Source organism: Aptenodytes patagonicus, chromosome 2, assembly GCF_965638725.1.
Source record: "Aptenodytes patagonicus chromosome 2, bAptPat1.pri.cur, whole genome shotgun sequence".
Taxonomy (NCBI): Eukaryota; Metazoa; Chordata; class Aves; order Sphenisciformes; family Spheniscidae; genus Aptenodytes; species Aptenodytes patagonicus.
The window spans coordinates 7,527,811-7,541,369 of record NC_134950.1 but is presented as its reverse complement, the minus strand read 5'-3'; the positions used below and the strand labels follow the sequence as shown (position 1 = coordinate 7,541,369).

The 13,559-nt window shown below is 42.5% G+C and overlaps 1 protein-coding gene across 2 annotated transcripts in view; it reads right to left on the bottom strand.

Moving 5' to 3' along the window:
* ZFAT (zinc finger and AT-hook domain containing) overlaps positions 1 to 13,559 on the bottom strand; it is a 125,575-nt gene that overhangs the window by 63,841 nt on the left and 48,175 nt on the right. For both annotated transcript variants that reach the window (XM_076329056.1, XM_076329054.1), the window contains one exon: positions 1,897 to 2,070. In XM_076329056.1, coding sequence (XP_076185171.1) covers positions 1,897 to 2,070 — 174 coding nt within the window. The remainder of the gene's footprint in view (positions 1 to 1,896; positions 2,071 to 13,559) is intronic.

The following is a 13,559-nucleotide window of genomic DNA, read 5'->3' as shown; positions in this document are numbered from 1 at the left end:
GCTGCAGGTTCACATTTGACTGTAAATCTCTTCGGTTCATTAAAGCCTTTTGAATGTAACATGTATTATGCACAAACAGCTCCAAAGTTGAAGCTGTTTTAATATTTTGAGTCACTCAAAAAGCATATGTGTAAAGAAAACCCAAACTTTTTTGTTGTCTGAAGAAAAGTGTTACTAGGTAGTAATTAAGGCACCAGTCTCCTCTAGATTTTCATTTCCTCTCCCGCATCACATGCTTACTACATTTTCTTCATTATCTGTATTTACTATTATTTCATTCGCCTCTTCAGGCTGGTTTCTTAAGAAAATGCGTCTTTGATTGCACTGTCTAGCATGTCTTTCCTTCCCCTCTTGAAAATTCTTCTAGTGCTTGCCAGAAATGTAAAGATCTGAAAGACAAACATTCTTACAAGGTTCATAAAATTTAGCACCTGGAGAGAGAGGAGACCCCAATTACAGCTCTTCCCAAAAGCCCTGAGGAAGGGAGGGTGCATGTATAAATCCATAAACTAAGATCTATATGAACCCATTTACTAACACCTATAGGAGCCCCTTAACCAGCCATCGCATGTTCTCCTTTGCCCAGTCAAAGGAACAGAGGACATGAGGGGAGCCTCACGTGTGGCAGTGAGGGGAATGGGCACCAGGGTGGGAGAGAAGGTACATGCAGTGGGAAACAGGCAAAAGAGGTGGGAGACACAGTGGGAAAATGAGTGTTTAGTAACAGCTAGGAAAGAGCCCAGGGTTGTATCACACGAGAAAATGGCGCCTGCAGTTAGTGAAACAAAGCGGCACAGACCTCAAACCACCCTCAAGTCAGGTTTCCACACTTCCAGTGCTCACCAGTCCTCTTGAACCTTCCCCCGTATTTCCAATATTGCAAGACCAAATTTTTAACAGCTCAGTGTAAGTCCAAAACCCTGTGTGATGCTCCTCAAACAATGAATTTGAAGGTGTTTTTTACTTCCCTTCTAAGCACACAGGATATTCGTAGGCGAGCTCATCCAGCTTCCTCCACCATCACAATTAGAAATGCATTTTAGCAAACAAAGTCCAAGCATATCACAGATCTCAATATCAAAAGATATTAAAGAACAACACAGAAAATCCAGCTAGCTTCCAACCCACAACAATAAAATAAATACATTCTAGTTGTTCTGAGAACTATAAGCAAAACAAATATTCAGAAACGTTACCAATAATGAAAAGGGGAACAATAAAGCTGCAAAGCTGAAAATAATGCACAAAACTATAAAAAGGGATTCTGTCAGTCAGGTGAATGACTGGTTTATATAAACAGGCAAATGCAAGTCTAGTTTTAAAATAAATAGTTTGAAATTATTCCAAAATCCTTCGATGAAAAGGCACTATAAAAATTTATGGATGAAGAACCCTTTAATCATTATACAGAAACTTTACTTGATTTACAAATATATATATGTATTTTCTGTCAAACTACTTGTATGCATAAACATGAAGTTGTATATATACTAAGCTGTTTGTTTTTTCATAACCAAATTTACATTAATCATAAATATCCACATAAATCAAGAGCTGAAATAAAAATATTCCAGGGGAAAAACACCTTCCTGTTGTTTGATCACTGATTTTTTCAGCTTCTTCTTTAAAACTATTCACAGACTAAACATAACTGATGTTAATGCAGATAACTACACCCAGGTCCAGCTTTTGTCATACCCAGGAACAAATGTGACGGTAGTTCTAAAATGATGTAGCTGCCAGATGCAGAGATTCTGTATCAAGATAACCAAATAATACTAAATATTTTTCAGATAACAAATATCCTAAGCAGTTCAGTCTTAGACCAATGATTATTTTATACAGCATCAGCATGGACAAAACCAAATTTATTATATAATCGGTGATTCTGATTACCTGGAATAGCTTCATGGGCTGTCAAAACCACACTTATAATAGGATTTTTAGCTCCTGAAACCTGTTCAGTCTCCTTAGTTGATGGAGTTTTCTCTGTTTTCTGAACTCTGGGCCTCTTTGGAGTTTTTTCTCGCTCATCTTCCTTCCTGTCAAGGTCAACGTCAGAATCATTACCTAAAGAGCAAACATCAAAAAGAATGTAACTATGTACAAAAGAAATGCAGGTAACACAGTCACTAACACTACAAGAAAGAATTAGGAGAAAATTAATGCTACTGTAGAAAGAAATACATGTTATCAAAACAAGACGTGCTGCATGAGTCCCTAAAGGGGAACTTTTTTCCATCTATTTAATAAAACTATTGCGATATTTACACAAATAGAGAAAATAGACAAAGAAAAAATCAAAATTTTAAAAATAGACTCTCAGAAACATTTGTGTTTCTAAATTAGCTTGACATTATTGTGGATTTTTGTGAAAATTCTACAAACTTTGTAGAATTTCTTATGATTTCACCATTAATGAACAAATATTTTTCTCCTTTCCATACGTAATTGTTCTGATGACTTTAGGATTATTTGTCCTAGTACTGGATTCATTATCCATCCTATTTAATGGAAAGTCTTCCAATAGCCTCTCTGGATTAGGCTTTTTTTCCCCACTGTTACTCTGAATCAATAGCCAGAAACATATTTTTCTTTTTCGGTATCGATTCAAAAAGAATTAAGGTTCAAAACAGTTCTTTGGTTCAACCTAATTCCTGACATGTAACTCTTCATTTTGAAGGCCTGCACTTCTAAATCATCCCCTCACTGTTGCTGTTCAGAACGTCTTCAGCCTCTTAAATTGGATAACTTTTGGACCTGTTAACTAGAAAGCAACGCAACAGTTGTATTCAAAACACTCATCTGAAATGAGAATGAATAACCAGTAATCAGATAAGTTGTTCCTTGAAGCTATTTCTTCCTTAAAACAAATGAGGAATTCCTTACTGAAATTCTTAAATTAAAAAAAAAAAAAAAAATTATATATAAAGAATTAGCAGCATAAAGAATAAAAACAGAGGGCTGCAAGTTTATACCAACAAAATTTCTTTATATTAGATGAAGTGATAGAAAATGCAGGCTAGAGAAAACTATCTTGGCAAATTAAGGCATTATGCAAACGTTCCAGAGGTAATGAGTAAGGAAAGCAAAACGTGATGGAAGAAAGAAAATTATAAATGAACCCAGTGAATTTCAGATTTTTTTCTTCCCTGAATATAAAGCAGCTGACACAATCTCCAGAATAAGTCATTCAATATATATTCGTAACATGCTATAGCTGCTCTACTGAGATAGGGAAACAATATATAAATAAAAAACAGTAACAGCAAAGTTGTAGTGTGTCTAGAGTTGTTTATGGCATGCAAATAGCAAAAGCAGCAAAAAAATAGCAGATATGCGTTTTAATTTCAGTAATATTTTGTTAATATTCAGCTGAGATTCAAACAAGTCTGTCTCCCATGGTCTTACCTTAATGAAACAAGGGGATTAAGAGTGCTGGCTGTTCCTTAAAAAAATGAAGGGCACAAGCACAAACTAAAGTAACATAGTTAGGACTGATCAAGTAACTAGCACCTGGATAAACTGCAAGCTCTTTACAAGACACAAAACCAGAAGGAAACAAGGTATGTAGGAATTAGTTTAGATTTCTCAGGCATACTGAGGCAGAAACGTGTATACCAACAACTTTTAATGGCTTGATGCTAATCTGTAAATCTGAAATTCATATTTACAATACCTAGAATGAGCAACAACCACATAGCAAACTGAATTCAAACATGGCTAGCAAGCCATCTTTCTATGGAGTCACGTTAGCAATGTTTTTGCCTCAGCTTCCAGTTTCTAGTTTATAGAAAATTATGCTCTGCCTTGAGAGCCTCCTGCTTTTCAGTGCCTGCTAATGATTTCTTCCATTTCATTATATAAATTTCTTGATATATGCCTCTTCTCAACTACCTTTTTCTCTGTAGATTTCTATGATTTTGGAAAATATTGCTGCTTTATAGGTATAAAGGGTCTCACTATGTCCCCATTTAACTCCTTAATATAGTTGTAAATTATTGATTGATATTGAAACCAAGTAATTCTAACACTGGCATTTCTCTGCAATACTTCAAAGGGATATTTGAATATAAAGAAATATCCCCTTCCACCAGAATCTGCTTGTGCAGTGTTTTCTTTTGGTGGGATGAAGAGGCGTGGGAGGAAATAAACACATTTTTCCACATTTTCTTCATGAAACAGCCTCTGTTAGTATATTATCAACAATAAAACAAATCGTCACAAATTTCACAGCAGGACCAGGCCACCAACAGAAGAAAAGTCTTCTCATAAAGAATCAGAATACACAAAGAACATAAGTTGCTTATTAAATTGTGTTTCCCTGAGGCTACTTCACATACTGTTAAACAACAAATACAAAAATTAATTTGGTTCATCACTGTCCTTTTATTCAGTGGACAATAAGAGTTAGTGATAGTTTTAGGAAAAAAAAAAAGATTTGATATACCTGTGGACAAAACTCTAAGTCATTTTTGGCAGGGAATCATAGAACCATAGAATCATTTAAGTTGGAAAAGACCTTTAAGATCATCAAGTCCAACCGTTAACCTAGCACTGCCAAGTCCACCACTAAACCATGTCCCTAAGCACCACATCTACACGTCTTTTAAATACCTCCAGGGACGGGGACTCAACCACTTCCCTGGGCAGCCTGTTCCAGTGCTTCACAACCTTTTCAGTGAAGAAATTTTTCCTCATGTCCAATCTAAACCTCCCCTGGTGCAACTTGAGGCCATTTCCTCTCGTCCTGTCACTTGTTACTTGGGAGAAGAGACCGACACCCACCTCGCTACAACCTCCTTTCAGGGAGTTGTAGAGAGCGATGAGGTCTCCCCTCAGCCTCCTTTTCTCCAGGCTAAACAGTCCTAGTTCTCTCAGCTGCTCCTCATAAGACTTGTTCTCCAGACCCCTCACCAGCTTCGTTGCCCTTCTCTGGACACGCTCCAGCACCTCAACGTCCTTCTTGTAGTGAGGGGCCCAAAACTGAACACAGTATTCGAGGTGCGGCCTCACCAGTGCCGAGTACAGGGGCACAATCACTTCCCTACTCCTGCTGGCCACACTAGTTCTGATACAGGCCAGGGTGCCATTGGCCTTCTTGGCCGCCTGGGCACACTGCCGGCTCATGTTCAGCCGGCTGTCGACCAGCACCCCCAGGTCCTTTTCTGACAGGCAGCTTTCCAGCCACTCTTCCCCAAGCCTGTAGCGCTGCATGGGGTTGTTGTGGCCGAAGTGCAGGACCTGGCACTGAAACTTGTTGAATATGAAGCCTCATACAATGGACCTTGGCCCATTGATCCAGCCTGTCCAGGTCCCTCTGTAGAGCCTTCCTACCCTCGAGCAGATCAACACTCCCGCCCAACTTGGTGTCGTCTGCAAACTTACTGAGGGTGCACTCAATCCCCTCATCCAGATCATCGATAAAGATATTAAAGACGACTGGCCCCAGTACTGAGCCCTGGGGAACACCAGTCGTGACCGGCCGCCAACTGGATTGAACTCCATTCACCACAACTCTCTGGGCCCGGCCGTCCAGCCAGTTTTTGACCCAGCGCAGAGTATGCCTGTCCAAGCCATGAGCAGCCAGTTTCTCTAGGAGAATGCTGTGGGAGACAGTGTCAAAGGCCTTACTAAAGTCCAGGCAGACCACATCCACAGCCTTTCCCTCATCCACTAAGTGGGTCACCTTGACATAGAAGGAGATCAGGTTAGTCAAGCAGGACCTGCCTTTCATAAACCCATGCTGGCTGGGCCTGATCCCCTGGTTGTCCTGTACGTGCCGCGTGATGGCACTCACGATGATCTGCTGCATAACCTTCACCGGCATCAAGCTCAGACTGACAGCCCTGTAGTTCCCCAGATCCTCCTTCTGGCCTTTCTTGTAGATGGGCATCACATTTGCCAACCTCCAGTCATCCGGGACCTCCCTGGTTACCCAGGATTGCTGATAAAGGATGGAAAGTGGCCTGGTGAGCACTTCCACCAGCTCCCTCTGTACCCTTGGGTGGATCCCATCCAGTCCCAGACGTGTGTGTTTCTAGTTGGTGTAGCAGGTCGCTAACCATTTCCCCTTGGGTTATGGGGCCTTCATTCTGCTCCCCGTCCCTGTCTTCCAGCTCAGGGGACTGGGTACCCCGAGAACGACTGGTCTCACTATTAAAGACTGAGGCAAAGAAGGCACTAAGTACATCAGTCTTTTCCTCATCCTTTGTCACTGTTTTTCCCCCCACATCCAATAAAGGATGGAGATTCGCCTTAGCCCTCCTGTTGTTGTGAATGTATTTGTAGAAACATTTTTTTATTGTCTTTTACAGCAGTAGCCAGATTAAGTTCTGGCTGGGCTTTGGCCCTTCTCATTTTCTCCCTGCAGAACCTCACGGCATCCTTGTAGTCCTCCTGAGTTGCCTGCCCCTTCTTCCAAAGGTCATAAACTCCCTTTCTTTTCCTGAGTTCCAGCCAAAGCTCTCTGTTCAGCCAGGCCAGTCTTCTTCCCCGCCGACTCGTCTTTCGGCATATGGAGACGGCGTGCTCCTGCACCTTTAAGATTTCCTTCCTGAAGAATGTCCAGCCTTCCGGGACTCCTTTGTCCTTCAGGACTGCCTCCCAAGGGACTCTGTCAACCAGTCTCCTAAAGAGGCCAAGGTCTGCCCTCTGGAAGTCCAAGGTAGCAGTTCTGCTAACTCCCTTCCTTAATTCTCCAAGAATCAAAAACTCTTATCATTTTGTGATCGCTGTGCCCAAGATGGCCTCCAACCATCACATCACCCACAAGTCCTTCTTTGTTTGTAAACAGCAGGTCGAGCGAGGCACCTCCCCTGGTAGGCTCACTCACCAGCTGTGTCAGGAAGTTGTCTTCCACACACTCCAGGAACCTCCTAGACTGTTTTCTCTCCACTGTATTGTATTTCCAGCAGATGTCCGGGAAGTTGAAGTCCCCCATGAGAACAAGGGCTAGCGATTGAGAGACTTCTCCCAGCTGCTTATAGAGTATTTTGTGTGCCTCTTTGTCCTGTTTGGGTGGTGTATAACAGACTCCCACCATGATATCTGCCTTGTTGGCCTTTCCCCTGATTCTTACCCATAAACACTTGACCTTTTTATCACCATTGTCAAGCTCTAGACAGTCAAAACACTTCCTAACATACAGGGCTACCCCACTGTGTCTCCTTCCTTGCCTATCCCTTCTGAAGAGCTTACAGCCATCCATTTCAGCACTCCAGTTGTGCGAGTCATCCCACCATGTTTCCATGATGGCAGCTATATCATAGTTTTCCAGCTGCACAATGGCTTCCAGCTCCTCCTGTTTGTTGCCCATCCTGCATGCATTGGTGCAGACGCACTTCAGTTGGGCTATTGATCCTGCCACCTTTTTGGGGAAGAAGCTCTAATTCCTATGTGATCTTTCTCAGGCACTTCCGTGGTTTTTAACACATCCACAACCCTTGTGTCTTTGCTGCCGCATGGATCTCCATCCCCTACCTCCACTAAGATGGCAGACCGAAGGACCTCGCTAGCACACCATCCCTCAAACATTGGCGTGCCGCCCTCAGGCTTATCTCTAGCGAGCCTGTGTTTATCCCTTTCCCCCTTCAAATCTAGTTTAAAGCTCTTTCCATGAGCCCTGCTAACTCCTGCGCAAAGATCCTTTTCCCGCTTTGAGACAGGCGTACCCCATGTGTCACCTGGTGTTGTATAGACCAACCCATGATCAAAACCCCCAAAATTCTGCCAGTGACACCAGGTTTGGAGCCAGGTATTGATCTGCTGGGTCTTCCTGTTTCTTCCCTCATCATTTCCTGCAGCTGGAAGGATAGAAGAGAACACTGCTTGTGCTCCTGATCCCTTAACCAGTCATCCCAAGGCCCTGAAGTCTCTCTTGAGCACCCTCGGACTTCTAGTTGCAACTTCATCGCTGCCCACATGAAAAAACAATAATGGATAATAATCCAAGGGCCGTACCAGGGTAGGAAGTTTTCTCATCACATCTTTAACCTGGGCCCCAGGGAGGCAGCAGACTTCCCTAAGAAGTGGGTCCGGTCGGCATATTAGGCCTTGTGTTCCCTGCAGAAGGCAGTCTCCTACAACAATGCCCCATCTTTTTTTCTTTATCGAATTGGTTTTGACGCAGGGTGTAGGCCAACTTAAATTTGGCAACACCTCCGATCTAGATGAACCATTGTCCTTGTTATTGTTCGGTTCCACTTGCAGAGCCTCGTACCTATTATGCAAGGGCACCTGGGAAGGTGAGGGAGTCAGAGAGGAGATGTGCCTGCTGCGCTGGGCAGGAACTTGTCGCCATTGACCCCATCCCTTAAGTCACCATGTTCAGCCAGGCAGAGAGAGGATAGGGAATCCTCCGTATCATGCATCCTGTCTGCCTGTTGGGCCTGTCTCAGGGAAGGTAGGGTGCGCTTCCAGTAGTCTCTCTCTCTCGCTCTTCCTGATACTCCTCAACCCACTCACCTGCTCCTGGAGCTCTGTCACTAAGCGGGGGAGTTCCTCTCCCTGGGCGCACCTCCCACAGGTGTGCTCACTGCTGCCGTCCGGTACTGGTGTAAGAGCAGGGCACAGCCTGCGGCCTGACACCTGGGTGGCAGCGTGTTCCCACTGGAGCTCTGTCTGGGAAGCTGCGTCAGTCGTGGTGGGTGCAGAGCTTACGAGAGGCCATGGCTTTCTGCCAGTGGATACCATTGCTCCCTGGTCAAGCTGGCAGAGCTTCAGCGCCCTTCCTGCATGCCCTGCTGTGCGAGCTGCTGCGCAAACTGCCATGCCACAGCTTTGCTGACGTGCCACGACCTGTTTGCCCACCCTGGTCACTAGTGCTCCCCAGGGGCTTCTTTTATATGGGGGGGGGGGGCAGCTTGGACACCATTGCTCCTGGTGCCTGCTGGCACGAGCTGCAGGCTCCTGGGGGGGTCTCTCTGCTCCCCTTGAGGTTCCCCCAGTTCAGGAAATGCCCCTGTGCACCATGCCAGAGCACTCGGCTGCCGATCGTGCCGGCACCGGAGCTGCTCGCTTCAGCAACTGAGTGCTAGTTTCTGTTACACCACGTTTAAATCTCCCTCCATTGCTCCTGGCCTTGCCTAGGTCTCGTCAGCCACTGTCGCGTGAGCCGCACAAGTTGCAGGCATGTTTTAGCTAACAGAAATCCAGAACTATAGATTGAAAGGAAAGCTGTGATTAGGACAACGTAATTTTCTCCATTTTGCTTGGGATCACATAATGAATTCCTAGTAGGCATATGAACAGAATCCAAACACCCCACTCCTTAAATCCTCCTTCCTAACCATTACAAAGTAAGAGTTAGTCAGTTTAATGAGGAAATAAAGTGGCTGAAACCAAAAGACAAAACCATTTTATTGTCTTTTCATGTTAATCTGTAACTCTATTCAAAAGTTAATATTGGAATTCTACTAAAAAAACAGAAAAGGAAGAAAAGGACAAACCACAGAGTTGAGTTTGTTAGTGATCCACACTAACGAACAAGCATGTTCATGCAGTTTCATGTTTCATGCAGTTTTTCTTTCCTAATGTGCCTCTATCAGGCAGATCAGTTTGCTAGTTCCTTCAGTTCAACCAAGGGTAAAAGCTGTGGAAAAGAACAGACCTGTTACAATAAATATAGATGACTATGACTCCCTGCTTTCAAAACAGAACTCCAAAAATGCTATTTTAAAAGAGATTTTAAGATAATATACAAAATTGCAAAATAAAAAGATTTCTTTATTAAAATGTCGCTATTTCATATGCACAGAAACCTTGTACATGGATGCTAAGCACTAAATATGAAGATTATGGCCATGTGAAAATATTTTCTTAATAAACCCAAAGCTGTTAAGTACTTCAAGCAAAGGACTGAACCTCAACTTCACCTTCTCAATATGAGCTGAGAACATCCAGCAACTAACAGGACTACATTCAGTATCTGCAAAGATGCGAGGAAGGTATTCAGTGCTATGCAAATTTTGTTAACACAAAAAAAGCCCACACATATATTGGCCAAAAACAGGCAAGAGAGAAAATTCAACTGATTTGCTGATCATACATCTTCAACTAGTGCTAAATATTTATATGAACACTCTCAACACTCACATGACACATTAATAAAAAAAATAAAATCTCTTCTCTACAGAGCGGTCAAGTCAAGTTCTGATACTTAAACATTAAAATTTATTCACTAATCTGATGCGTGTTGATGGCAGTAGCCCCATTCTTCCCCTTTCTGAGAGAAACAAGTATCTTCCAGAAGCGATTTGTTGATGAAGACCTGGAGCTGCACTCGTTGCCAACATCTTTTGCTACAAAGATAACTATTTCACAGTTTGTGTGTAACCTGATAGAGACTTAAAAAAAACCCCACCAAAACTAACACTCTCCATCAAATCACCAAACCAAAAAAAATCTTAACTCTCTGTCGTGGTTTAACCTCAGCCGGCAACTAAGCACCACGCAGCCGCTCGCTCACTCCCCCCCGGTGGGATGGGGGAGAGAATCGGAAGGGTAAAAGTGAGAAAACTCATGGGTTGAGATAAAGGCAGTTTAATAGGGAAAGCAAAAGCCACACATGCAAGCAAAGCAAAACAAGGAATTCATTCACTACTTCCCATGGGCAGGCAGGTGTTCAGCCATCTCCAGGAAAGCAGGGCTCCATCACGCCTAACGGTTACTTGGGAAGACAAACACCATCACTCCAAACGTCCCCCCCTTCCTTCTTCTTCCCCCAGCTTTATATACTGAGCATGACGTCACATGGTATGGAATATCCCTTTGGCCAGTTTCGGTCAGCTGTCCTGGCTGTGCCCCCTCCCAGCTTCTTGTGCACCTCCAGCCTTCTCAGTCAGTAGAGCATGGGAAGCTGAAAAGTCCTTGACTAGTGTAAACACTACCTAGCAACAACTAAAACATCGGTGAGTTATCAACATTGTTCTCACCCTAAATCCAAAACACAGCACTGTACCAGCTACTAGGAAGGAAATTAACTCTATCCCTGCTGAAACCAGGACACTCTCAATGACAGCTGCTTTCTTCCTGCTCTCTCTACACCAAAAAACTCTGAACTAGAAGGTGTGCTTTAGGAAAGGATAGAGGGGGGGGACAGAAGCATGTTTTAATGAAAAACAAGAGCTTCAACTTTGACCACAGGGCTCAAACTGCCTTTCCATAATACGGGACCATCTCATCAGTAATTTAGTTGTCTTCCTGGAAAAAAAATTACTGAACTGTTACTATTGTGAATTAGACAGTCAAGGTAAGTGTTTTGTCTCTCACAACTAGGACAATTCATCTGCATAATACAACAATTCTTGTTGTATTATAAAGGAACACCCCTAAGTGATTTTAAGATGATTTAGGAGAAAATGGAGTATATGCAACTTAGAACAGCGAAGCAAAGTTTCTCCAAGTGGTAAGGGTCTTTGCTTGGTCCCGAACAGATTTGTTTAGACAAACTGCCTCACTTTGCATCTCCCTTGCTAAGCAGTCAGCTTAGCGCTTTGTCAGCTGGCACTTCGATTCAACAGACGAATAAGGTGACCACCCCTATCTAGCGACAGGCATTTTAAATGCCTGCTTCTGTTTGTGCAAGAAATACAAGGCTGTGCCTGTGCCTTCTAACACATTTAAGGAATGGCCATGTCGGTGTTGTGGAGTAAAGCTACTGTCAACTCTGAATGAATCACTGCTTTCAGAGTCCCGTCGAACTAGATTGTTCATCTGTCCCATGATTCTGTTTGAGTCATTAGTTGAAGGTACTGCTCTTTGCATTCGTAATTGGATGTATGACATTTTGCAGGCACAGCTACACATCCCTAATTGGCATGTTTTTAAACTACTCTTCATTCAAATTATTTTTTTTAATCCCCTAAAAGATGCTGGTATTTCATACTAGCAAGAGAGTAGCTTGGGAAAAAAAAAAGAAACTGGCCATTCAAAATTAACACATGCAACTGCTTCTCCTGCAGAGATTGACATACTACTTGCAGAAAGAACTCATTTAAATTAGAATCCAGTTGATGGCAAAAACATTTTAAACTAAGGCCAAAAGTGCCATCTTTAAAAATTATGCAGGGTCCTAATTAACTAGGAATGAATGGTTCACTCCAGAGAAGAGAATCTGGGCTGTCCACTGCTGTAATCTGTCTTCCACCCAAATCCTATTCCTCAGCCACCAAATGTCCTCTCTTATATCTGCCAGACATTCAGGTATGCTGCAGTGTTGGAGAGGGATGGTGGTTAAAATAATTACCTGTTGTCTATCTCTCAAAACAAGCAAGTTTAGAGGCAGCTGCTGGGGAACTGATCCAATCCAGCAACAGCCAGAATCCCCAAACCCATCCCATCCCAGCACTGGGGCCTGAAGCAGCTCCGTTTTCTGGCTGGGGGCAGACACAGTGAAGACACATGGCTGTTCGGGAAGAATCTCAACTCTTCTAGTTTTGCCTTAGGACAAAAAGAATGGATGGCAGTACCTCCAGCCAGCCAGATCCAAATCGTTAGCCAAAACCGTCAATTTGGTTTAACCAAATAAAACCAGAAATAGGTGTACACACAGCTCTGCTTAAATCACAGCAACTTTCTTAGCCCTCTATTAAAAAAAATACACGTACTAAGCATGTACATGGCGGATTTGTAAGCACAGTGGACATCTTTTAATTCTGTGCAAAAAATTAACACACTTTTTTCTTGCTGTTTTAGCAAATGGGCCCACAAGATGAAGTCAATCGTTACGCATCAAAGCATTAAATTAGATGCACAGGGGATGTCAGTAACCAGTAAGGCTTGGTGACTCCTGACAGAGTGGGAGAACTATCAATGAGACACTGATCTCTGAGAGGTCAATGTGGATCACTAATCACAGAAGCAAAGAACAGCAGAGGCCTATTACATCCACCAATTATTCCTCTGACCTATACATACTGCAGTTTCAATACAGTTTTATAGTGATTTATTCATTGTCATTTTAAACGTCCAATATGATAAGGATTTCACCACTTCCCTTGTTGATCTATAAATGACAGCAAAACATTTTATTACTTAGAAAACTTTCCTAATATTTCAACTTCAGCTCAATACATACATTATGTTTCTCTCAATAAAGAATATCACACAGAATATAAATATTGAAAAGGTATATATTGATATGTTTAGCATATTTTAGCAATAGCTAAAACATTAGTGTGTTATCAGCGTTATTTTGGTTACAAATCTAAAACACCGCATTATGGGAGCTGCTAAGAAGAAAATTAACTCCATCCCAGCCAGACGCAGTTCAAAGTGAAAACATACTTGATTATTAATCAGATGTCCATACGGTGCTAAACTTTGCAAAAAAATTAAAAACATGAGACAGTAGTAAAAAAATACTACAGAAAAATCACAGAAGCATTAGAAAAACAGACAGAAGTAATTTCAAGTTGGAAAGACATGGATGAAAAGGGGGAAAAAACCACCTCATATGTACTAGGTAAGAGATCAAATACTAAGGGAGAAGAACTTGCAGTCAAAGCTCCTTATGATTTTTTAGCCATCTACTCTGAACTACTATGTCTGAAATGAGA